The sequence below is a fragment of the Rhinatrema bivittatum genome, chromosome 16 (assembly GCF_901001135.1).
Source record: "Rhinatrema bivittatum chromosome 16, aRhiBiv1.1, whole genome shotgun sequence".
Classification (NCBI taxonomy): domain Eukaryota; kingdom Metazoa; phylum Chordata; class Amphibia; order Gymnophiona; family Rhinatrematidae; genus Rhinatrema; species Rhinatrema bivittatum.
Window position 1 is genome coordinate 9,638,887 of NC_042630.1, and position 27,225 is coordinate 9,666,111.

Below are 27,225 nucleotides of genomic sequence, written 5' to 3' on the forward strand. Positions count from 1 at the left end.
GATCCTTTGAGAGTCACTTTATCTCCCTGTATCTGAGCTCTAATCCCCAGCCCTGTCACTGACTCTCTGTGTGTGTGATCCTTTGAGAGTCACTTTATCTCCCTGTATCTGAGCTCTAATCCCCAGCCCTGTCACTGACTCTCTGTGTGTGTGATCCTTTGAGAGTCACTTTATCTCCCTGTATCTGAGCTCTAATCCCCTGTCCTGTCACTGACTCTGTGTGTGTGTGATCCTTTGAGAGTCACTTTGCTCCCTGTGCCTCTGCGATCTTGTTGAAGCCTGGCATTCCTCTTAGTCTGGTTTACCTTGATTTGCTCTACCTTTGGTATTTTCTCTTGCACCCTTCTCACTGTCTGCTTCCATCCCGTCTGTCCTCAACTAGTTCTTTTTCGCGGTTCTTCTTTCCACTTAATGTCTCTCCCCCCTTTCTCCTTTCTCCTCTCCTTGTGTCTCTGACATGTTTTCCCTTCATATCTCTTTTCTCCGTCTCTCTTCCCTTCAGCTGGTGAGAGACAGACGGACACTATTTTTAAAGAAGCAAAAGTGTCGGAAGAAAAACACACGCAAACAAAAAGAAATTTTTTTTTTAAATCAAATATTGCAGAAATCACTTGCCAACGGAAAATTGTTCCCATGTGAAAACGGATACCACAGCCAGAGCATTTAAAAAATAAAAAGCAAACAGCCTGCAGGTTGTCAAGAAATGCCAACAACGGTGACAACGTGGACTTTCAGGACGGCGTCCGAACATCAGTGGACTTCTTTTACATTTGGCTAGGGGTAAAGGTTTATTTTTTATCTCAGATGTGATGTGATGGGAGATGATATCAGATAATCTGCACGGGCTAACATGCACAAATTTATTGCATCTTGTCATTAGATTCTGAATTGCATTATTCTGCTTCTTGGGGATGCTTTATTTTGAATTTGTTTTATTGCTAGGGATAGGGAAGTTATTTATTTGGGATCAGCCATGACCTGGTCTTTTATCCACGTTACTAGGCCCTGACTTTCAGCAGTGTGATCTGAGTATATTTATCTGTGAGACGTGTTTCTTAGCTGAGTATTTCAGTTTGTTGGGTATATGTGTACTTCATCAAATATTGTAATTTGTTCTCTGTCTTGTACCGCTGCCAGCCTTTGGGAAAGGCGGTTTATTAAATTTAAGTATAAATAAATCCATCAGTCCTGCTGCTAGTGCTTAAAACAATGATAAAATGCTCTTATTGCCTTATAACTGGACGAGCAGGGGAAAAGCAGCTTTGACCCAGTAAAATGCTGCTGGTGTCGGAAGTCACCCGGAGAGCCTGCAACTTTGCCAGGAGTGTTGTTGGCATTTCTTGACAGCTTGCAAACTGGGGGCGTTTTTTTGAACATTGTGGCTGAGATAATATTTTTCACTTGGTAACAATTTTTCATTGGCAAAAAAAATGGTGTTTGCAATAATTTTCAAAACGCTTGTGTGTGTGTGTGTGTGTGTGTGTGTGTTCGTGTTCCAACATTTTTGCTTTGCACCGTTCTTAATCTCTCCTTAAATAAATTGATGCCAGAGGATTGTAAGTCTGTCTCAGGCACCTGAGGTTAGGTTGTGAGTTGTCTCTGTCTGAGTGTTGATCAGAGAATATTTAAATCTCCTAAAAATATTTGTATGTGTTTCTTGACATACCAAGGATTTTGTAATATTTACATATTTTGTGTTGTTATTTAGTAACCACGTTTTGTGTGGATTTTGTGGATTCCTGGATAATAATATATTGAAAAGCATACCTTACACAAGAACGAGCAGTGTCTTTTCCAGTTTACTTTAATAAGGCTGACACAGGGGATCTTTTATTTTTTTTTTAGATCCTATTTTATTATCTTGCAAATCTCTCTCTCCAAATGTTAGGTGGTGTCACTGTCTTCCTCAGCTTTTTATCATTACAAACATCATGCTTGAAGGAAGTCAGCCTTCCCTTGACTTCCCCCTCCGCCGTTGACTTTTAAAGAAATACACCAAGATTAGAACATAAAGGGGTAGATATTTCCGACACTAGCTGTGTTTCTGAATTAGCCGGATAGACATGTGCGATATTCAGCAGCCCGCCACTGAGCCATATAAGTTACAGTTATGCAGTTAAATAGCACTGAACACGCTTTGAATATTATCTAGAGAAATTTACTGGAGGAACTAATATAAAGATTTGGGGAATTGGTTCTGTAGATGCAGCTCCTTCACATACACTTTTATTCGAATTATCACCTTGGAAAATTTAAAGTGATAGGGCTTGAATTCTAATTTATTTTAGAACATAAGAGGTACCATGCTTGATCAGTCCAGTGGTCTTGGCAGCCAAGCATAAGAAGATAAGAAATTGACATACTGGGTCAGACTGAGGGTCCATCAAGCCCAGCATCCTGTTTCCAACAGTGACCAATCCAGGTTACAAGTATCTGGCAAGTACCAAAACATTAAGAAGATCCCACGCTACTGATGCCAGTAATAGCAGCGGTTATTCCCTAAGTCAACTTGATTAATAGCAGTTTATGGACTTCTCCTCCAGGAACTTGTCCGAACCTTTTTTTTTTTAAATCCAGCTATGCTAAGCACCTTAACCATATCCTCTGGAAATGAATTCCAGAGTTTAATTGTGCATTGAGTGAAAAATAATTTACTCTGATTTGTTTTAAATGTGCTACTTGCTAGCTTCATTCAATGCCCCCCTCATCCTTGTATTATCTGAAAGACTAAAAAACCAATTCATATCTACCCATTCTAGGGCTCTCAAGATTTTATAGACCTCTAGTATATTCCCATCAGTTACATTTTCTCCAAACTCAACAGCCCAAATCTCTTTAGCCTTTCACTATAGGGGAGCCATTCCATGCCCTTTATCATTTTGGTCACCCTTCTCTGTACCTTCTCCAGTGCATCTTTATATTTTTTTAGATGCGGTGACCAGAATTGTACTCAGTATTCAAGGTGCGGTCTCACCATGGAGCGATACAGAGGCATTATGACAGTCTCCATGTTATTCACCATTCCCTTCCTAATAATTCCTAACATTCTGTTTCTGAAAGTCATCAGTCCAGATTACTTGGAAGAATCCAGAGGTGGATTATATTGCTCACCCCCAGAACATCCAAATCTATCCGGCTAACAATTGTTTATGAATCATTTGGTTTCCTCTAGCACTGAATTTACAGCACTGTTTCAGCCACCTTCCAGTGCAGTGGGGTTGGTACATCATATTCCATCAACATATATACACCAAACACTCTGCTAAATGTCCATCTGCATGAATTAACTTACCGCCACACATTCATTCGCTTATTATAACAGTATGGATAATTTGAGATAAGGGGGTTGAATGGGTAATTTCTATTTCTTAAGGCATTGCTCTTTGTTTTTCCTTATCAGCTCCTCAAAAAGTCTCATCTATCTCACCCACATCCCCTGATACCCCCAAATAGTTCTCCCATAGCTGTTTCTGGGCATTCCACCAACCAAGAACTTGTGTCCTCCAAATATGACCAGTTTCCCATGGCTGTGTTTACAAGATATTCTATCAGCACAAGTTAAAACAATAACAATTTTTTTGGAGCTGGCCAGATTCGAAAGACTGTGTTAGCCAATATACCATTAGCCCTAATATTGCTGACTCTCTACATATCCCTCTTGAGGAATTCCTGAAAGGTATTCCTCACACAGTGGGTGCTTAGCATATTGGAGTTCTTTGTCTTGGTGGAAAATCTTCTCTTGTAGTGGGGTAGTTTGAGAAAAGGGAGCAGGTGGCACAACAGGGCATCTAATAATATAATTACCCAAACCCAATTTACCTACAAGTATCTATCTGCTACCTTAACAGATGCATAGATATATAGGAACACACCACTCACAAAACACTAGGTTTGTATTGGAAGAATCTACCATATTCAGGTAGGACAGACCATTCAACCAGACCTCATACACAATATCCAGTGCTTCAATGCACGGAACTGATACCACATATTTTGAATAAACTTATGTGTGGAGTGGTTCTAATCATTGGTCATTGGTTGTTAGGTTCAATTTCTTATTTTTCATTTTTTACTTTTTTTTCCCTCTTTTGATTTTTGCATTTGTGGAAAGTACTTATCTTAAAAGACGTTTTTGTTTATACGAAGTACTTATCTTAAACAATGTTTGCAGCTGATGTCTTTAAACTTAGGACCGGAACACCGGAGAAAAAGAAACAACTACGCCCGACGCGGCTCACGTTTCTTGTCTTGCTTCTTCAGGGGCTCTTAATAAGTTGTATCAGTTATAACGACTCATGTTTCCCGACTTCCACAGTCTGCAAAACTGCACTAACATGAATATATGTTATCAATGCATTGGCTGGGCCAGAACACTAGTTTATAATGCAATAGAGCCTTGCAAATCACTCAGCCTTTGCCAAATGGATTTCTTATTATCTGGTAACATGGTAGCATATTTCAAATTCAGGTGCACCAGCATGAGCAATGTAGCTGGCACAGAAGAGGAACAGAAGCGAGAAATATATTTTGCAAGGATACAAACAAATAATGTTATAATCAAGAAACCAAAAATAAAAGAAATTAAACCTTTCCAAATGTCACTCAGAGAAGAGAACCAAGAAATAAAATCTGAAAATCAGGAACTGAGCATTACAGGACCTTTAAAAGTAGTATGGTCATAAACCAAGCGAGCAGCATCTAGGACTATCTAAGTAGTGTCATTAATATATAGTGACATTAAGATATATAGGCAGCACTGTTCATATAGGCCACAAACTCCTCCTTGGGATAGAAGTATATAATCTAAAGCCATATGATTTTGCAAGGAAAAGGTGCATAACTGTCTCATTTTTGTGGTAAGAGCCTTAAAAGCTATTTCATATTCATAAGCATGATCTCTAACAAAGCTTGTAGCTGGTGGGTTTTTCTAGAAAAAATTCCATCAGCAATACCAGTTAAAAATGGGATAGAACCAAGAAAGGCGTACCCAAAAAAACTCACCCTCAGTTAATGGCGAGGAACGATTCAGTAAGTATTGGGCTTGTTCAAGGTCAGTTTGTGTTGGGCTCCTACATTTACGAGACATTAGGAGGATCTGAAACCAATATTTTAAATGGGTAATTTCAGAAATATTACTGTGTATTTTTACAGGGAGGGTATGAAAGCCATGTAACATAAACCAGACCAGTTAGCAGGTAGAGATTGATAAGCAATGTTCCCACCAATAAAATAATGGCCTAATAAGGCAATAATACGATTAGGGACAAACCCATGTAGCTTCTGTCTAAGTTTTCCATCAAAAATCAGAATAATACCCACCCCAGAAAGAAACAATAGAATGTTCAGCAATGCCGGTCTCATTATTTACATTAGTATCATTACATTGGTGTCCTTAGGAAAGGAAAGCGGGGGTATTGTAACTCATTATTCCCCAACAAAATGCATGTTTTAAAAATCTATTCTAGTTCTTTCTGCAAAAAATAAATAAATAAATAAATAAATAAATAAATAAATTGCAATCTGGGTGTCATTAATGTGAGAATCAAAATAGTAGGATCTGCAATTATCAATGGGGCTACATATTAGCTAAATGTTTCATAAAAATATTTCATCATGATAGTCAGTTATTACATTTCAAAGAGATATAGATATACAAATTGCTTAAAAACAGTGTCTAAGAAAGCCCACCCCTATGAAGTTAAAAAAAACCCCCATGAAACCAGAAGTTCTGAGCATGTCAGTCAATAAAATGAAGGTGAGACGATTTCAAGTTATGAGGTCAATGACAAATGATATGTATAATTTTCACAGCCTCTGCACTCTCATCACTAATTCAGATGTTCCTGTTCATATGGATATCTAATATTGTTTTGTCATAGTTTAAAGGAGCAGCTATATAATGTCCAATCCCTTCTTTATTTCTCCATTTTCAATAAGACAACACACAGTATTCAGACAATAGCAACCTAGGTGCTCGTTCATCCAGGCATACTACATAGAGACTATAACATATAACCATGTATTTCACTGAACTGATGGCACAAGTGCGTTCATTGCACTATCCTAATGACACACAAAATGGGTACAGACAATCACAAAAAATTAAACAAATATTGAACATTTGAGCTCAAAAAAGGTAGGTCTAAAAAGTATTGGGATCCAAAGAAAAAGTCAGAATTAAAACAGATCTGTTAAAAAAAAAAAAAAAAAGCAAAAAGAAATCAAACTGAGAAAAATTACATCTTCAAGTTTGCATCCTATGTGGTAAAAATCTCACAAAACATAAAATAAATATAAACACACTAACTTCTGCTTATTAGCAGCCTTACTGACAGACTATTTATTTTATTTATTTATTTATTTATTTATTTAAAAACTTTTCTATACCGTTGCTAAGTTAAATACCGTCGCAACGGTTTACATGTAGGCACATATTTAATGTAGGTAAAAGTATACAATAGTACATTCTAACAGGTGCCGTCAAAGGTTCGGTTACAATATATCATTAGACATAGTCATTTAGCGAAGTAGTTCATGACCAATTGTACCAAGGTACTTACACCAGTATTTTTATTACACATAGTATTATAGTTATGGTTTATTGTGGTGTGGAGTTCATAGACTAATCTAAAAATAAAAACACTAACTTCTGTTTATTAGCTGCCTTACTGACTATTAAAAGTACAAACACACTAAATAATGTACCCCAATAGTTTACTTCTCTCCAATACTTTAAAAAAATTCCCAAGCAAAACTTACTGATTCCTTTCAGCCACCAGCAAGGTGATCCTCTCCTCTCAGTGCTCCCACTGAATTGGCATTTGTTTCCAAATCCCACTACTGCTACCAATCAATGTATTAACTAGAGTAAGAAGCTCTAGTTCTCTTCACTGGCACCAATCATTGCATAACTTTGAGATTCAAGCTTAAGTCATGGTGGCAGTGCTGTCACCTACTCACTTAACTCTCTGGTGTTCAAACTTGGAATGCAAGCTGTTGTCACTTTGTGATTTATTTTAATGAGCATAGATGGTTCTATATAAATATCAGGTTCTGATAACTTTATTGGCCTGACAATTTAATGTATTGCCAAATTAATATACAAAATGATTAAAATAAAAAAGGAAGAATATAAATCAATAACATAAATAAATCACTCTTTTATTACAGATCAAGTCTTTTGTTTATCCAGCACCCCAAAGTTTTTTATTCTCCTAGCGAGAAGCTCAGCAGACCCCTGGATATTTTCTCCAACCCTACGCTGGGCTCCCAGAGATGTGAACCTGGCCAGGGCACAGCTCTGCTCTGCCTCCTGATGCTGGCATCATTGGTGAAATTGATGATCACTGAGCGCAGCTCACTACACACTTTTCCAGGGAACCTGATATCTCACCACTCCCTCTCAAGGATATGTGGTCCAGAAAAGGTAAGAGGTCCAGGAGCTGGATCAGACAAACAGAGAAATTAGTGCATCCAAGGAAACAAGGAGAAAGCATAGCACGCATGATCAAAGACTGAACCAGAAGGCAGGTCTCCTTTACATGGAGCAGCAGTTCAGCCCAGAGCAACAGTGGAATAAATGCATGGGGGTCACCTGAACGGGCAGTTGTTGCAACCTTAAACAGAAGGCAATGAGTTGACCTGCAAGGGGTAGCGGTAATCTCTCTGAACTCCTTGCTGGGCAGCCTGGATGGCAATATCAATCTTTATTTGCAATCATTTATATATGTTACTGTATACTGTGTGACATTTATGATCACAGCTTGCAGAGAAGGCCGGTGTCTTTAACACAGTACAAAATTACATAATTGCATGTGATCCTTGCCCAAGCAGACAGAATACAGTTCTTTTAATAAAGAAAAAAATTAAATCATATCCAACAAATAATGACTTATTGATCAGTATCCTACCTCTGCTTTCTCCCCATAGATTTGCACGTTCTATAAAGAGGCAAGGTCTTTCAACACAGTGAGACTTCTCATATCTCTGAGAAAGCCTATCAGGTCTAGCACTGCCAGGAGACAAAACATGTTTCCCCTCTTTACCTTGGTCTCCCTCACCATCCTTGGATTCAACTCTGTGGCTGGAGTCCTCACCAACACTTTCATTGTGGCTGTGAATTTCATGGACAGGGGACAGGGCCAGACGTTGAACCCCTCTGACTTGATCCTCTTCACCATGGCTGTCTTCAACATCTGCTTCCAGGGCACCATGTCCACCAATGATTTCTTCATCTTCTTTTGGGAAAAGGTTTACTTCTCTGACTGGGTCTACCCCATCTTCACTGTCTTGCTCCTGTTCACCATCTTCTGCAGCTTCTGGCTCACCGTCTGCCTCTGTGGCTTCTACTGCCTTCAGATCATCCTCTTCTCTCACCCATTCTTGGTCTGTTTGAAGAGGGGCATCTCCAAGCTTGTGCCCTGGCTTCTCTTCTGGTCCATGCTTTTATCCCTGGCCCTTAGTGTCCCTGCCATCTTTAACATTTCCAAAGAGCCCCACCAGAATTCAACTGTTGATCTGATGTCCAATACCACACTGGAGGAGGCAGTGCCAAGCGTAAGTCTTACCTATCTGCTCATCAGCAGTATCTTTGGCAGCTGTTTGCCCCTTCTCCTGGTTGGTGCCTCTGCCTCCCTTATCATCACCTCTCTGTGCAAACATGCCACTCGCATGGAACAGAGTGTCTCAGGGTTCAGTGGACCCCATAAAAAGGCGAGTATGGAGGCAGCCAAGACCATCACCTCACTTCTCTTTCTCTACATCTCCTTTTATGTGTCCCAGATCCTGCTGATCCTCAACACATTCCCCACCACAAGCTCCTGGTTCTGCGTTTGCCTAATCATCATTTACTGTTACTCACCCATGCAGTCCCTCATCCTGATCACTGGCAGCCCTAAACTCAAACGGCTCTTCCACTGCCCCTGCTGTGGTGGGAAAGCTCTTCACACAAAGAAGTTAGTGACTGTAAATTGAGCTGCACCATGGCCCAGGTTCTCCTTCTAACAACTCTTTTACTTAGAACAGTTTGATTATTATATGATGTGGATTTTAGATTTAATTTCTCTTCAAAAAAAGAAGATAAGCTCAAGGATATAATTTAGGTACTTGTGGGAAATATTTTAAGGAGTTAGCTAGCTTGCAGAAGAATATTGTGCCACGATAGAGAATAATGAAGCTGAGAAATCACTGATATTATTAGTGTAATTATTTGATATAAGGCCTATAAGTTCTGAGAATAAATATGCTATTTTTCTTAGCCTGCCTGTAACAAAAAATAAGTTATGAGATCAGATGTATTAAAGAGCAGTTACTCAGGAGGCTAACTGTGCAGATATCAATAAATAAATAAATAAATAAATATCAGAGGAAAACAGGACAGTAGCCACTTGGCCACACCTAACTGCTTGCTGATATAATAAGAATAGACAGTTGGGACCTCAAGAACACATGGGAGTAGCCCAGAGAAGAAATTAGTGCAAAGATCAGAAGAATTAACTTAAAAAGAGCAACATAAGACAAGCTGTTTGAAATCAGAGAAAGAACAGTTCAGAAGAATAGCTTTGGACATTAACAGTGGTTAATGAAGTGCCTGATGAGCTGTTACTGATTTTCCGGTGTACTGTGTTCCCAGATTTCCAAAGATATATCACATTGGGAACTGTGAGGGGAAGTATTTTGTATATATATTCTTTAATGCAAACTCTAATCTTGTGTGCTTTTATTGCTTATTCTCAGACTTATAAGTAAAACTTCTATTATAAATAAATGTGTTGTACAATCTATGACAAAATAATCACCAATTTTCATACCCACTACAATACTGCGGTTATTTCCTTGCCCAAGAGGGCTGACAATCTAAGTCATAAACTAAGGCAATGAAGGGTGAAATTTATTTAGTAGGAGAAAAGGATTTGAACCCTGGTTTTCTTGGGTTTTAGCATGCTGCTATATCCACCAGACTACTCTTCAGTTCTTCTTTCTATCCTAGTGTTTAATCCCATCATTATCCTCCATGAGGCATTGAGTAAAATAAAATTCCATGTGGTATAGTGTTTATTACACAATGCTGTACATTCATATATAATAATCAAACACTATACATTTTGAGGACCACTACTCTATGGTGAAATGCACTTGCTCTGAACATCTGGTGGAGTTGTAGTTCATGTCACTTGGTGAAGGGATTGACAATGTGGGACTTGGACAGGGAATATGGGGAGAAGTGATAGATATAAATGATATCCTCTGACAACACATTTTGGGGTACAGCAGATCCCAGCTGGGTGGGAAGGAATCCTAAATGAAAAGCAAGTCCTGGAAACTTATCAATATCTACATTTTTTGTGAAAATATTCTCTCAAATATTACTCTCCTTAAAGTTCCTTTCACCTCATTGTTCCTCAGGCTGTAGATGAAGGGGTTGAGCATGGGGGCCAAGATGGTATACATCATGCTGGCCACCTTGTCCTTAGTGAGAGAGTAGCTGGATGAAGGACGGAAATACATAAATATAGTGGTCCCAAAGTAGAGGGTCACCACTACAAGGTGGGAAGAACAGGTCGAGAAGGCTTTGCTCCTCCCCTCTGCAGAATGGATCTTCAGGATAGCAGTGATAATCCGGACATATGAGACCAGAATGACACTGAAGGAACCCATGACCACCAATGTCCCCTCAGTGAAGATGACCATTTCATTGAGAAAAATATCAGAGCACGACAGCTTGAAGAGCGGAGTCATCTCACAAAGGAAGTGATCGATTTTATTTGGTCCACAGAAGGACAGCCTGGAAGTCAACACAGTATTTAAGATTGCATCCAGAGTAGCAGTCACCCAAGATCCAACCACAAGCTGGATGCAGAGCCTCTTTTTCATTAACATGGTGTAGTGCAATGGGTTACAGATGGCCACATAGCGGTCAAAAGCCATGACTGCCAAAAGGAAGTCTTCTGTACTGGAGAAAGTCAAGAAAAAGTATATTTGAGCCATGCAGCCAGAGAATGAAATGCTCTTCTTCTCCACTAAAAAGTTTTTCAGCATCTGAGGGACTGTGACCAAGGTTAGGCAGATGTCCAAGAAGGAGAGGTTGCCCAAGAAGAAGTACATGGGGTTGTGAAGCTGGGGACTGAGGCTGAGGATGGTGATGATGACAGAGTTTCCCAGCAAGGTGATCAGCAGTATGAGCAGAAACACCACGAAGAGCACTGTCTGGTACTGGGGGAGGTCGGAAAAGCCCAGGAGGATAAACTCGCCAAAGGCTGTCTTGTTCCCCAAGTCCACTTGCTTCATTTTCCTGCAGAGATGGGGACGAGATTAGAAGAGAAAGGGACCATAGCATGATGCAAAACAACCCTCATTGCAGCGTGGGGTTTCATAATCTTATTGGTACTGGAGAAACCTGGATCATTTGCAGAGTTTGATATCTTTTAGTGCACCAACATAAGAAATTATCCCTTGATGTTGAATATGAGACACCAAGACCACACTCGTTCTACAGAAGAAACCAGTGTAGCTTCATAAGCTTGTATACAACATAATCTTTAGATAATTCTTCCACTGAGCCAATGTAAGTTGTGACACAATAAGGTCTCAATCATTGGATTGGAAATCAAGTAGGCAGGGAAAGAAAAATCCACCTGATAATTGTGTGTGTTCCTTTTTAGTACCAGTAATAGGGAAAAAAATAGAATGGTAGATTATAGATGGATAGAAAAGCTTTGTTATTATGCACAAGATAAAAAGGTAAGCATGGAAACTCTTCACGTGTCTTTAGTCCATTTCCAGAACTCTTCTCCTGGCAAAGATAGGCTGAAAATTCCCAAAATGTTGTTTATGCCAGAGCTATCAATACTCCCATGCAAAGACAAAATAAGCAAATCAAAGAATTATTACTCATCATGGTCTCACTCAGATTTGGGTCTGTTACAGGGAAGCACATTTTAGAGCTAAAACCATTTATAATTTTGGGCGTTGAATACATTTGAACCCCTCCCGTCTGCATTCCCAGACTTGAATCGAAGCACGCACGTGGAAATAAATCGAAGCTGATCTGAAAGCAAGGGGTTGCCCCCTCTCTGAAAGCAAAATAATATTTAGGTGCAGCTGAGCTCCAATCAGAATCAATCCATAACACAAAAATGAACATCTTCCCCCTCCCCACAATAACAAAAAAAATAACAGTAAGACAAAATAATTTCATATTTGTGTGGAAGGTAATGACTTCATAATCAAACACAGGACAGAAACCTATTCTACCAGGGAGTTAATTGCCACCTTCCAAAGGAGGCCATGCCTTTTGCTAAGGAGCTGCACAGGTCACTTCCTGACTTTGTGAATCATTTCATGAGAATCTGCTGCATTTCTCCCTCCCGTGAAATCTTCTGATGCAGGTCTTAATGCCAAATATTTTTGGACTGGTCAAAATATGGTGGCAGTTTTCATGAATAGTTGAAACCTGCCACCCACATTCCCAAAACCTTTGTACAATGCTAGAGAGAAATAGCGAGAATCAGAACTGTGATGAATTCCCCTAGGTGACCCCCCCCTACCCAGTGCAGCGTTTGGCTGGGGGAGTCACACTCTGGCATGGATCCTCTGTTGGGGAGGGGGAGAGAGGAAGGAGTATCTTCAAAGCCCAAGGTGTTCTACTGACATCGCATCAAGGAAACCCTTGACAAAAGGGATGGTGTTCCAAAATCAAACGTCTTTACAAATCTCAGTGTTGCCAGTGCTGATTGCTGTAAGCATTCAGAATCCGGAAATAGGTACGGAAATGTATCAAGGGGGGTTTGATCCTTGCTCTTACACCCTCCTGGGATCCCCTCACTCTTTTTCCTGAGGTTTGAGGATCTCATGGACAGATGCTGAGCTTCCTGTCTCCCAAGGTTCCTGATTCTCCAACATCTGAATCTTTCTCCTGCACTCCTTCCTCTTCCTCTCCTTTGGGCTCCTGGAACAAAGCACTGGATAGGCAGCTCTCGCTCTCTCTCGCTCTCTCTTCCTTCAGTCTTCACTGCTGGTTACCTCTGGGCAGGCACCTGACACTCACTTCTCAACGTTCCTGGGAAGATCTGCGTTCAGACACGGCCCAGGGGTCTTTACCCCAAAGAAAGACAAACCCAGGGTAAGAATTAAACTCCCTCACAGCAGGAATACTCTCCACCCCACTGACAGAAAGAACGGGAGCAGTCACTTATACCAAACTATCAGAAGCACCACCACAGGGAAACGTCTGTATGCTCCCTACATTCACTATCAGGCTCTGAAGAACTGGGGACACAAGGTGGGCTTCCCCCTTCTCCAAACTCCTCCAGAGAGATGGGATATTGGATTTCTCTCTCTCTCTCTCCAGCTCAGCTCCAATTCTCTATCCAAACTCTGGACTACACATTGTAGCCACTCTAGAGAGGAATTCCATAAGAAATGGTACAGTCCCCTCTCTACCAGCATCAATATGTCCTCTGTTGAGAGAAGCATAGACCCTAGGGAAAGGACCATAGGTCCTGTTACACAAGTGGGAAAAAAAACCCATGAAAAATCAGTTGTTGGTGAACAGAGCGAAGGGAGATATGATAGGGGCAAGGAGAGCTTTGAAAGGTATTAAATAAGGTACAGAAGTGGAAAGAAAGTTCTAGAACAAGAGGTCATGATATGAGGTTCAGCAGGGGTAGACTAGGGAGTAATGGGGAAATATTTTTCCACAGTGGATACCTGGAACGGACTTCCAGGGCAGATGGTGGAGGCCAAAGCAGCAACAGTATTTAAGGATCTCCAGCTGCGAGGAAGGGAGGCGAGAAGAGGAGATGAAATAGGCTCAGAGATGAAGGGGCAGAGACAAGGTGAACCTCATGGGCTTTATCTTCTGAAATCATCTAGATTTCCATACGTCACACATCTCGCCCACAAGGAACACAGATTCCTAGTCACAGAAAAGCAAATTATACCTGAGAAAATCTCCCCCAAAACACTTTTGCAGCTGACTAGGGCTCCTTCTGTGCAGACGGTGGACTTCACGTTATGCCCTCAGTCTTATGTTTGGATCATTTTATTTGCTTTTGGGTAGGTACCTGATTTGTGTTGGTTATTTATTTGTGAATTTTTTTTGGTCTGTGCTGCATGTTTATTTAAAGTGTTAATTTTGTTTTATTTTATTCTTACTGATGGTGTATTAAGTTGTCTAATTTGCGATTCTTTCCGAGGTTAGCAGCCCAATCACGGGGCTGATGTAACTTGCTTGTAATTACGTACAGGCAATAGATAAATGTAATTGCATTAAATTATGTGTCATCTTTTGAACTCCCAGGTGGATCCAAATTGCAGGGTGCTCTTTTCCATAGAGATCGCTGTTGGCACGTAGTGCACAGCTGCATTGCGTTCTAGGAGAATAACACAAAGAAAGTAAAGGGACCTGACCCCCTTGATCGCATAAAAAGAGTCAATGACTCAGCTGGGGATTAGAGGTGAGGAGATAAAATGACTCCCCAAGATCACTGACAGAGAGTCAGTGACAGAGCCGGGGAATGGATTAGACCTAAGGAACAGAGAGATAAAGGGACACCTACAGGATCATACTCAGAGAGGTAGTGACAGAGCTGGGGATTAGAACTCAGGCACAGGAAATAAAATGACTCCTCCAGGGTCACACACAGAGACTCAGTGACAGAGCTGGAGACTGGAACTCATGAGTCACAGTCTTCTTCCAAGGCTCTGAACCCTAGGCCCCATACTGTGCTCATTACTTCTGTGGAGGGTGCTTGCTAAGATCTGAAAATGACCCATGTGAAACGTTTGAGACTTAAATCCAAAAGCGACATGAACGTTTGTGTATCAGGACGACTCGCCTGAGGAAACTGCCGGCAGCAGGATCCACCCCCGTCCCTCCAGCCCTACGCAAAACAGCAGGGTCTACTGTAAAAAAATTAATTAACTTGCCACCCCCCCCCCCCCTCTCGCAGAGGAACCATTCATCAGATTTCATCAGATTGGGGAGGGGAGACAGGGACAGGAGCCCTCAACTCAAACTGCACATGTGAGAATAAACTCCAACTCAGCAGTCAGATTGTAAGCTCATGGAGGCAGGAACTTCCCCCTCTAGTCCTGTGACTGCAGGAAGTGTGTTACTTGTGCACTGAATCTGTGTGCTGACTTATTGATCATACTTGCCTTCTACAGCACTGGCAATCAGAAAGGAAAAAATGAAATAATAATTACTCTTTTCACACATTACGAAATACTAATTATGCTTTGCGTGGCGCTGTGCACACACTTCGGAAACAGAAACGTCGAATCCTTCTCCGTGCCCTGGCAGAGCCACAGGAAGAGAGATCTCTTCTACTTCCCCATGTCAAGAATTAAAAACTTACCGCGAGCCCGGGACGTTTTCAACCTGTGAACAATCTGTTCAACCGTTTTCACATCTGGAACAATTCATTAAAAAAAAAAAGTTTTCACGCCTTGCCTGAGTAAGAAACATGCACCCTCCCTGCTTAAAAAAAACCCCCCAGAACACACAGAATTTTAAAAGCAAGACAGGACTATCTTTATTCAAGCTTAGAACTCACTGCTTTGGTGGCAAGTAAAAAAATGCAATGGCTAACTGCTTAGGAGCTACCGAGGGTAGTTAAATATTTTTTCATGCCCCCAAGAGGGGGTGAAGCCTTCTGGGGCTCCCAGAACTGACGCGAGAGAGCTCAGCACACCTGCGCACCCACTCTCAGCAATTAAGCATTGAACTTTTGGGACTGGCCCGGTGGCTTGCCATGCAGAAGCCCCTGGTTTAACTGCAGAGCTGCTGGGACTGGGGATGGCGTGGGGGGAATGTCCACTGCCTCCCAGGGAGGGGAAGTCTCTGTCTGACTTACGGTGCATGGGTACTGGGCTCTGAAGGGAGCTGGGGCCTGTGTCCCTGGCTATGGACGGTTACTACAAAGGCTGCCCTAGGGAAAATGATAAAAATAGGGAGAGAGGAAGCACCCCAGGTAGTTAGGAATTAAGGTTCATGGCACTTTAGTCCAGTCTAGACTGGTTCTGATTGAACTGAAAACCCCCAAAAAGCAGAAGCAAACTGCCGGGCAAAAAAAAAAAAAAAGTTTTATGTCTGGAGCTATTGGATTTTACTTGGTTATAATCTTTAAAGTTGGGATGAGTCTGCACTCATGGGAGCGGCCATGTTTGCCAAGATGACATCACAGGCAGACCACAAATTGTAATTCATTTGGTCACTGGAATGTTTTTTATATAACTTTATATTTATAAGGCTCAAACTTACATTAACAAGCGATTAGATTCATACAAATGTACTTTGTGGATCAACATCATATTCAAAAATACATAATACACACACCAAGTCGATTCTCTCTTCACATTACCATTCACCTCAAGCCACAGATTTCCTCCTCCAAATCCAATATCTTTCTCATACACGATCATGTATATCTACATTTTTCTTTAATGTGCACAGGATGTGCTCTAAAGTTGCAATTTCAGAACCTTACTATCCAGGTGGTTCATGTTTCTGTGACGATGACCACTCACAGGGGAGAAACTGCTTAGAGAGGCTGCTGCTTTCTGATGCAAACCTTCATTCCTGCAGTCATTCCCACACATTGGAGAGGGAGAGTGGAAGAATATGAGAGAGAGAGACAATAAAACACCCCAGAGACATAAACAATGCTCATGAAGCATTTCTCAATGGAAAGGCAGGGAACAGACTCAGGAGCAACATTAGAAAATATTTCTTCATGGAAAGAGTGGTGGAGGCCTGGATCGGCCTCTCGAAGGCAGGGAGGGAGGCAAAATGGCCTCAGAATTCGGGAAGGCCTGAGACCTCCTTGACAGAGGAGAAGAGGGCACGGAGCCAGAGACCCCCATCTGTGGTACTGCTCTGGGAATACAGAATGGGGAGAGTAGATGGAGTCCTTTATCTGCTGTCCTGGTCAATGTTTCTGTGCTTAGCAGCTGGGCAGAGCTGATGCCTGCATAAAGTTAATGAATGTTTACATATGGAAGCCATCGCTGCTTAAGGAAGGAGCCTGAGTAGTTTCACAAAACTTGTGACGTTAAACACCCGGACAGCCCAAGACACATGGGCTTGGGTTGTCCATGGGTAAATACACTAATAAACAGTAAAAAATAATATAACCTGTACTTAAATTTTATACTTATGATATGCTCATAATTGTCAGCCGCCAAATAACTGTCATCATAAGCAGGACCCCTGCTATTCTGCAAAAGCCTCAGTAAACAGATTGGTTTTTAAGGTTTTTTCTTAAGGTTTTCATGGCCCTCAGTTTCTCTGGAAGGGAACTGCACAACTCCGGAGCAGGAAGGAGACCTAAAATTAATACCAAAAAGGAAGCAACAGCGTCAAGGAAGAGGCCGGGTCAACATATTGAGCAGCTGATTGCGTCTGTGCTGCCATCAGGGATTTCAGTCACAACCGCCGAAGAGCCAAACGTCTGATTGCTACGGGGCCGACCATCCCCGCCTTGCAAGCTTCCATTGCTGTAACTCATCAGCCTTATGAAGCTACTTTCTTGTTTTACTTTTAATGAATACTAATTGTGCTGGCCCCACATTCCCTTTCGTCTTACTGTAATCCATAAGTTAGACTCCTTGGGAATAATTAAAACTGAGGGGAATTACACCTTTTCTCCAAAGGAATAACGCAAAACTGCAAATAGGTTTCTTGCTTGGCTTCATTAAAATTATTTGTTTTCCAAATATTTCTGTCCCTTGTTTAGTGATTGGTACCCTGAATGTGTTACCCCTCCCACCCCTCATTCTGAAATCACTGCCTCTGATTCTAGGAAATGAAAAGTCAATTAGGATGAAAGGTCCGTGCTAAATGAATAACATGCACTAGAAAAAGAAAATAACTTCTTCATTTAGAAAGTTATTAATAACTGCAAGCACGGTTATTTTTTCTAAAATTAAAACGGAGCTGTACACAGTATTCATCCTGGAGACACTCATATTCTTTGTAGTTTGTGATGCTGCCCCAGTGTAATAATTTACTCAGTAAGGGTGTGATATGTGAGCCTCTGAAACCTTGCTGGCCCCTCTGGAGTACACATCTGGTGAAGGGTATCTGTGTGTGTGGTCTCAAAAGCCCACGTACAACCTCGTCTCTGGATAATTCTTCCATGTTGGATCAATAAATCTGAGTCCAGTTAATTAAAAGAGGCCTGGACTGAATACTTGTGTTGCTGGTTCAAAATACAAAGGGAAGGGACACCTTTCTGTGAAATAACTTGAGGAATACCTTCCTGAGATGCAAGGGTTGCCCAAGGCAAGCTGAAGGGAGATCATAGTGTTTTACCCTAGTTACTTATTCCCTCTCCATTCTTCCACTGTCACCTCGTATGGAATTTAGACAGTAGATGATGGTGATGGAATGACAGCAGGTAAGGACCAATTGGCTGCCTAGTTGCTCCCACTTACACTACTCTAGCTAAGGATCTCTCCCAGCATTCAGAAATGCAAGACTCACCACCTGCAAGGTATCACTCCTTGTTCAAGCCCATTTTGCTGGATTGGTTCTTTGGTCTTTGGTCTTCTACCTTTCTTGGTAGATGGCCATATTTAAACCAACACCTCCTGCCCTCTGTCTTTTACCCAACATTCACTGAACAGAAGCAACAACAAGACCCCCCCCCCCCCCCCCCAGGGCTGGATTAAGGCCAACTGATGCCCTAAGCTCAATCCAACAATGGCCCCCTCAGCCCTTCCATTCCATAACTGACAAGACTTTAAGACTCAAGCATTTTTAATAAAGAGATTAAAAATTCAGTTTTCTTCCAAGTCAGACCCCACAACTATATTAAATATAAACCTTTTTTTTTAAATTTGTATTTATTGAACACTGAATAGCAGTAAGCAATATAAGCAAATTATTTACTTATAACTAGGGGCAATGTAAAAATGCACATTTTCAACACTCTGTGGTGCTCCCCTTCCCTTGGTGCCCTGTGCATGTGCTTATTTAGTTTAATGGTTAATCCAGACCCCCAAAAGGATCACTAGTAATAATGCAAATTTTATTTCAAGTAGAATGACTTATAGAAACGTAGGCATCATGAAAACACTTTACAATGACATGAACTGTAACAATCAAACATCAGCCTCACTGATGTACTTCAGTGAGGCAGGTAGAGATGAGTAGAGATGTGCTTCGTGTTTAGGTATCGGGTCTGGCTTCGGTCGACCGATTCGTTTAAAAATTTAGTTTTTCGCGTGTGTTTTGTTTTTTTATACGAACGGAGTTAGTGCGCACTAACGGGGTTAGTGCGCTCACTGTTACCGTTAGTGCGCACTACCTAAAGTTAGTGCGCACAGCCAAAAAATTGCAACTTTTAAGTAAAACGTATCAATTTTTAAGGAGTCCGTTAGCTAAATGTACGGTTCCCAGCTCCCACTGGTTCGCACCACCTGGAAAACAGGCAATGGGAATGTAGAACCAGTATTTTAAATCATCCGTAGTTAGTGCGCACTAACGGGGTTAGTGCGCTCACTGTTACCGTTAGTGCGCACTACCTAAAGTTAGTGCGCACAGCCAAAAAATTGCAACTTTTAAGTAAAACGTATCAATTTTTAAGGAGTCCGTTAGCTAAATGTACGGTTCCCAGCTCCCACTGGTTCGCACCACCTGGAAAACAGGCAATGGGAATGTAGAACCAGTATTTTAAATCATCCGTAGTTAGTGCGCACTAACGGGGTTAGTGCGCTCACTGTTACCGTTAGTGCGCACTACCTAAAGTTAGTGCGCACAGCCAAAAAATTGCAACTTTTAAGTAAAACGTATCAATTTTTAAGGAGTCCGTTAGCTAAATGTACGGTTCCCAGCTCCCACTGGTTCGCACCACCTGGAAAACAGGCAATGGGAATGTAGAACCAGTATTTTAAATCATCCGTAGGTAGTGCGCACTATCGCTGGCTAGTGCGCACTATCGCGGATTAGTGCGCACTACCTTGAGCATGCTCTGTGAGGTCCCCGGAGGCCATTTTGCTTAAAATACACGCACTAATAATTATTTTCTTACTACGTGCAGTCTCTGAGACAGAGCAGTGAGCTGAGCAGCACGCGCAGTGAGCTGACTCTGAGTCTCTGAGCACTGTGAGCAGCAGTACAGACACCAGTCCAGTAATAAAATCATCAATTCAACAGACGTTGATTCACACATTATCATCAACTCTACCACTGTAAGTGTATAATATAATAAATTAAATATATAAGATTTTGTTTTAGTTTTTATACAACAGTATTACTTTACTAGTAGTTACTTAGTTGGTTAAGAAATAGTTAATGCACTTTTTTTCGGTGAAGTAGCATAAAATAATATAAAAATAATATTAAATGAAGTTACTTACATTAGGGGAAATTAAAAGTTTAACACACAAAAGTACTTCATTTAATTTTATGCTAATTTAGTGAAAAAAAAAGTTTAACAGAAATTGTCAGTGTCAGACAGCTCCCTCTCTGCATGAGAGGCTGGCTGGCTTCACAGACAGGGGGGGGGGAGCTCAGCTGCCTGACCCTCACTCCTCCCCTCCCCCCATGTCCCTGCCACTGAACTGAATAGTGTACTGTCACTGTGAGGGTGAGGGCTGAGACAGCTCCCTCCCTCCCTGTCTCAGCCCTCACCCTCACAGTGACAGTACACTATTCAGTTCAGTGGCAGGGACATGGGGGAGGGGAGGAGTGAGGGTCAGGCAGCTGAGCTCCCCCCCCCCCCTGTCTGTGAAGCCAGCAAGCCTCTCACTACGTAATGCAGGCAGGGAGGGAGCTGTCTCAGCCCTCACCCTCACAGTGAGGGCTGAGACAGCTCCCTCCCTGCCTGCATTACGTAGGGGGGGGGGGGAGCTCAGCTGCCTGACCCTCACTCCTCCCCTCCCCCCATGTCCCTGCCACTGAACTGAATAGTGTACTGTCACTGTGAGGGTGAGGGCTGAGACAGCTCCTGTCTCAGCCCTCACCCTCACAGTGACAGTACACTATTCAGGTGAGGGCTGAGACAGGGCTGAGACAGCTCCTGTCTCAGCCCTCACCCTCACAGTGACAGTACACTATTCAGTTCAGTGGCAGGGACATGGGGGGAGGGGGGGAGTGAGGGTCAGGCAGCTGAGCTCCCCCCCCCCCCCTACGTAATGCAGGCAGGGAGGGAGCTGTCTCAGCCCTCACTGTGAGGGTGAGGGCTGAGACAGCTCCCTCCCTGCCTGCATTACGTAGTGAGAGGCTTGCTGGCTTCACAGACAGGGGGGGGGGGGAGCTCAGCTGCCTGACCCTCACTCCTCCCCTCCCCCCATGTCCCTGCCACTGAACTGAATAGTGTACTGTCACTGTGAGGGTGAGGGCTGAGACAGGAGCTGTCTCAGCCCTGTCTCAGCCCTCACCTGAATAGTGTACTGTCACTGTGAGGGTGAGGGCTGAGACAGGAGCTGTCTCAGCCCTCACCCTCACAGTGACAGTACACTATTCAGTTCAGTGGCAGGGACATGGGGGGAGGGGAGGAGTGAGGGTCAGGCAGCTGAGCTCCCCCCCCCCCCTACGTAATGCAGGCAGGGAGGGAGCTGTCTCAGCCCTCACTGTGAGGGTGAGGGCTGAGACAGCTCCCTCCCTGCCTGCATTACGTAGTGAGAGGCTTGCTGGCTTCACAGACAGGGGGGGGGGGGGGGGGAGCTCAGCTGCCTGACCCTCACTCCTCCCCTCCCCCCATGTCCCTGCCACTGAACTGAATAGTGTACTGTCACTGTGAGGGTGAGGGCTGAGGGCTGGCTTCACAGACAGGGGGGAGCTGCCTAGCCCCTCCCTGCATTAGTGTGTGAGCTTCTGAACAAACAGCTGTCCTATAGCACATACTTTTTTTCATCTTCTTTTTTATTTTCTCATGGTAGGATGGAACGTGAAAGGGAGTCAGATGACAGGGGGAGGGAGTCAGACTCCTCCCCACCGTCCTCCTCCAAGGTGGCAGCAAGGTCCAGGAAGCCCCGCTTTACCCAGGCCGACGTGGACCTCCTGGCCCGGCTGATGCTCCTGGATGAGGGGAACCTTTACACCCCCCCAGGCAGCAGGCCTAACCTGCAAAGGGAGACTGCTGCCTGGGCCTCTCTCCAGGAGGAGTTTTGCCGGCGGGCCTCCTACCCTCGTGAGGTGGAAGACCTGAAAAAGAAAGGTGAAAATAATAATGTTGATCATAATATTCAATTATAAATTATGTATATTATTTTGTCATTGAAAATTAAATAGAGTATGATAGTAATACTAGCTACAGTAGCTACTAGTAGCATACATTGAGTTATATAATTATAATGTAATAATTAACTACTATAAGTAATAAAAGTTATAATGTTAAGTAAATATATTTTAAAAAAACAGAAATACTAGTAGCTAGCTACTAGCTAGCTAGCTACTAGTGTACCACCCTTACCCTATACTATACTAGTATTAATACTTAATAACTAGACTACACAGGAAATAAAATTATCTGTGGTATATTATTGATATTTATATATTAATCGTTTTGAAATGGTGGTATTTGGGATTTTTTTGAAAGCCACATTGAAATATAAATAAAATAGTATTTATGTATAACTAACTTTTGTATGTTGCATAAAAAATAATCTAGTAGGTCAAGGCAAAACATGGGCATGTTGTAAAAATTAATGAATGTTATTCTTTTTCCTGTATATCCCTCTAATTTTCAGGTCGCCATCTGCGATTGCACGAGGGTAGGTGGCTCGAGGAGGTCCGCCAAACCGTGGCCCGTTCCGTGCCTGGTAAGTTGTTTTCAGAATACTACACAAGAACAACACACATTACACAAGTATTCAATTAATTGTAATGGAATTTGTGTTTAAAAATGTTTCTTTACTATAACAGTGAATGAATCATTGTGTCTGATCTCATTCTTGTTTTTAAAATTCTAACTGTTCTCTGAATTTTGATTTGTCTTGTACAGAACAACACCCAGGCAGGGACGAGGCGGGGCTTCCTGGGCCTAGTGGGAGGCAGAGCTGTCACCAGAGGAGGACGGAGGCAGCAACCAGTAGTGGTCTAGGTAGGAAATAATATATCTCTTGGCACGGCCAGTAAAGTAGTATATATTATCTGAGGCTGAAAAACAAAATCTTTTTTTTTTTATATCAATCAGTTTTAGTGGCTGGGGATTGGGAATGGGGGGAAGTGTGTATTTATTTATTTGTATATATTAAATGACACTGAGTGGCTATGATAGTAAACTAAAGAATTGAAGGTGAAAAAAAAGAAGAGGTTTGTAGTGTATCTCCTACCATCATATTCTGTGTAACCTGAGATTGACTATTATTTCTCCTTCCAATCCTTCAAATTATGTATTCTCTCTAATCTATGTTGATAGATTTGATATCCCTCCACTCTCCCCCTCACTCCTTCTCCCCTGCAATGGACTCCTCATTTTTCTATAATCCTCAAGGTCAATAAACTAAATAAGGGGTAGATTATTTTATAAACTTGCTCGCACGCATCCAGTATTTGCTTTTTTATTTGTCATATCTGACTATGTGTAATGTATGTATAATGTATAGTTCTGTGTCTCATGTTGAATTATTATTTTTTTTTAATTTCTTTACAGGCCAAGATAAAGCTGCCACCAGCCAGCGGCCCACCACTTCCACCAGCACCACCACCAGCGCCAGCGCCAGTGCCAGCACCAGCACCAGCACTGCCGTACTTCCTCCAGGATCTCCTCCAACCTGTAAGTGCTGCTGTGCACAATATTCAAAGTTGGAGGAGATCCTGCAGGAAGTACGGCAGTTCAAGGCGAAATATGATGCCGACTTCATGATGTTGCAGCAGAGGGTCGGAGAGGTGCAGGCCAGTGTCAGCAATGTGGAGAGGAGGTTGTTAGCCCTGGAGGAGGCCCCTCAGGAGCAGAGGGAAATGGCTTCTCCTCCTCATGAGATGCCTCATGAGGAGGAGGTGCCAGTTCCCTCTGCTTCAGAGCAGGTTTCTCCAGTGGCGGCACCCTCCTCTCCACATGAGCCTGACCCTGCTGCAACATCATGAAGTCAAGGCATCATATTTCGCCTTGACCTGGGCTGCTGGGCTGGTTTTTTTTTATTTTAATTTATTTTTTTTGACAAAAATGTTTGTCTATTGTAATTTGTTAATGTCTTCTAATAGTTAAATATTTGTAAAAAAAAATAAATGTTAACATTGTTAAAAATGTTTGTTTGTTCTTTTTTATATATTATTTTATTAGTCATTTAACTAATAATAATTATTCATAAATAATATAGTATGGTACTACTAAATTACAAAGAGCAGACATGTACGGATGTATGTCTATTATAATCCAACATATTTCATTGTTTTAGTAGTAACTAAGTTAGTCATACACTTCCATACAACATTCAGTCTGGCTGAATTAGCACAAGTTGTATACTTGTGAGCAGTAGCGCCAACGTCAAGGCTTCAACCGTGGCTACTGACCATTCACACATCTTTCAACCTGGCCAATACAATATTGTGCACTGTGTGCAGTGTGTGCAGCACTCAAGCTACTGCAATGACTCACACGTCAATGCCAAAAATTGCTCCATGACCAAGACAGCCATTTGAAGCAAAAACTTTAATGCTTGTGATACTAAAGTAGGAGTAAGGACTAGGAGAAAGCAGACTCATGAACAAAAAATCCTTCAGAAATGTACAACTTCTGGGTGCTCAGTTTTCTCTTTTTATTACACTCAAGGGTGTTTGTATATATTTGGTTAATCAATATATTGTTACAGTAGTGGATATAACAGTAACAGTTTATATCCAACTAGTAGCTAGTAGTAGTAGCTACTAGTTGGATATAAACTGGATATCCAAGTAGTAGCTAGTAGTAGTAGCTAGCTAGTAGCTAGCTACTACTAGTACAACCACTAGCTACTTTGTTAGAGTATCAACCTCTCTGTGCACTGTAAGTGCAATTTTATATTGTATTGGCCTGAAATTCTTTCATACTTCATTCACACAATCATGCTGTCGGAGATGGACGCTGAGGCAGAAGAACCCAGCGAGGACTTGCCTGCCTCAGAGGTGGACACTGGGGGAAAGGAGCCTGGGAGTGAGAAGCCTGTGTTGGAGACGCAGCAGGACAGAGTGTTCATGTCTTGTGACTCCCAGACTGGCTTCTCCTGTGGGCCACAAGAGGCAGCAGCGGCAGTGTTGTGGCCGCTGCTGCCTCTTGTGGCCGGGCACCCCAGCAAGCGATGCGGGGAGCACAGCTGCATAGAGCCAAGCCTCTCTTCCACCCCTTGACCTTGGATCTCGGCCCTCGACAAGAGGCTCACTCCTCCCAGTCACAGGGAAAGTTCGGATACCCAAGCTGTGGAAAGTTCGTTTGATAAAAACCAATTGCTCGACTAAGTCTGGAGACAAACGTGCACGGTGTGGACTCACTATGTTCCCTGTCATTGAAAATACTCTTTCACTTTGCACACTTGTTGGCGGGCAGGAAAGAAAGTGCTGTGCTAGTATTGCAAGATCAGGCCACATTGAAGCTTTCTGTGCCCAATATCTCAAGGGATCTGAGTCCATGCTCTGAATTGGCTCAGACAGAAAACTCTTAACATGCAGTTCTGAAACATTCTCCTGCAGGTAGGACTCAGTAGTAGTAACTCTTCTGCCAACAGCTGATGCGATTGCTTGTGACATGGCAGGCAGTTCATTAAATGTGGAATGACTCATATTTTGATGTGTTATGGAAGGGGTAGGGGAGCAGCTGATCATACTAGTACTTGAGCAGGATGGAGTTGGAGACTGAGAGGATAATACTAATTCTTTTTCATCGTTACCAGTGGAACAGACCCTGTTAGACATTATGTTTTCAACCATTGTAATCAACTTTTTTTTCCAATGTGTAAGAGCATTGTTCTTGAGAGCAATACTGCCTTTCACACGTGGGTCACACATCGTGGCTAACATATAGCAATCCCTTTGCATGAGAGGTTTCAATCTTTTTTCAACTTGCTCTTTTAAGCATTTAACAAGCATTAACACTTCCTTAGAGAAATCTGGATGATGCAGAAATTCCTGTAATACCTCCTCCAGATAGTTTACTACAGGGATGACACCACCCAAAGTGGCATTAGCTGAACTCAATGCATCAGTATATACTTTGAAAGGCTTGAGGACATGCACCATGTGTGCAATGTTTGTCCAGTCCTGACATCCAAGAGGATTTTCCAATCCAATTTCAGTTGCCATTGCCAAATCATGAAGAGGTGTCTGCTGTTCAGACAACCTCTCCAACATAAGATAGGTGGAATTCCATCTGGTAGGCACATCCTGAAGAAGGTTGTGCAAAGGTGCGCCAACTGCTATTTGCCTCTTTCTGAGTTGCTTCCCACTTTTTACACTACGATTGAAATGCCCAGCTATTTTGCGACACTTTTCAATCAACCGCTTCAGGAGTTGACTACTACAACTAGTAGTAGTACCACCTTCCTTGCCACTAAGCCCCAAAGCATCCCTCACTATCAGATGCAGGGTATGTGCAAAGCATCGGATGCCGCTGAATCTGCCATCAGCCAGAGCCTTAATAATATTGGAACCATTGTCAGTAATGAAAATCCATTTAAGCATTCCATATCACTGCTTCTAAGGAGCCCATTCCATTTTTCCATCATCCCCTGAATTGCGTGTAAGATATTTTCTGAAGTATGTCTCTTGTCTAGCACTTGAGCATGCAGTAAAGCCCAATGGTATCCTGGCGAAACCTTTTTGGAGCTGCTGCCACTGCCACTGCCAATGCTGCTAGTGCTTACAGGTATTAATGCCTCATCCAGCTGCCACCAATGTGCTGTTAGAGACAAATATGCATGCATTGCATTCATACTAGTCCAAACATCAGTGGTGAGATGGATGCTCCTCCCCTTTGCCCTTGCCATCATAATCTGCATTTCAGCACGACATTTTCTGTATAGGGAAGGAAGCACCTGACGGCTAAATGTACTTCTTGAAGGAAGTTTGTAGTAAGGGGCGAAATAATGGAGCATCCGCTTAAATCCCTCATTTTCTACAATCTGCAGTGGCTGATCATCCAAAGCAATCATTAGAGCAATATGTCGTGTACCCACTTTAGACATTGCCTGCTTCCTGCTCTGTGACATTGCAGAAGAACACCACCCCATCTGCTCCATGGTAGCTTGCCGCTGCTGCTGGGGATGAGGAAGAGGAGACTGCTGCTTCTGCAGATGCACACAATC

At 42.3% G+C, this 27,225-nt stretch overlaps 2 protein-coding genes across 2 annotated transcripts; one reads left to right on the forward strand and one right to left on the reverse strand.

The window, feature by feature from the left end:
- The first annotated feature begins 8,028 nt into the window (after positions 1-8,028).
- On the forward strand, positions 8,029-8,973 carry LOC115078569 (taste receptor type 2 member 40-like). The gene has a single exon (XM_029581498.1). The coding sequence runs from the start codon at positions 8,029-8,031 to the stop codon at positions 8,971-8,973; it is 945 nt and encodes a 314-aa protein (XP_029437358.1).
- A 1,359-nt stretch (positions 8,974-10,332) lies between these two features.
- Positions 10,333-11,286, reverse strand: LOC115078570 (olfactory receptor 1361). The gene has a single exon (XM_029581499.1). The coding sequence runs from the start codon at positions 11,284-11,286 to the stop codon at positions 10,333-10,335; it is 954 nt and encodes a 317-aa protein (XP_029437359.1).
- Between the last annotated feature and the right edge of the window lie 15,939 nt (positions 11,287-27,225).

Bases quoted from the DNA above. Each gene is read 5' to 3' on its own strand.
- LOC115078569 (XM_029581498.1), top strand. From the start codon at position 8,029: ATGTTTCCCCTCTTTACCTTGGTCTCCCTCACCATCCTTGGATTCAAC.
- LOC115078570 (XM_029581499.1), bottom strand. From the start codon at position 11,286: ATGAAGCAAGTGGACTTGGGGAACAAGACAGCCTTTGGCGAGTTTATC.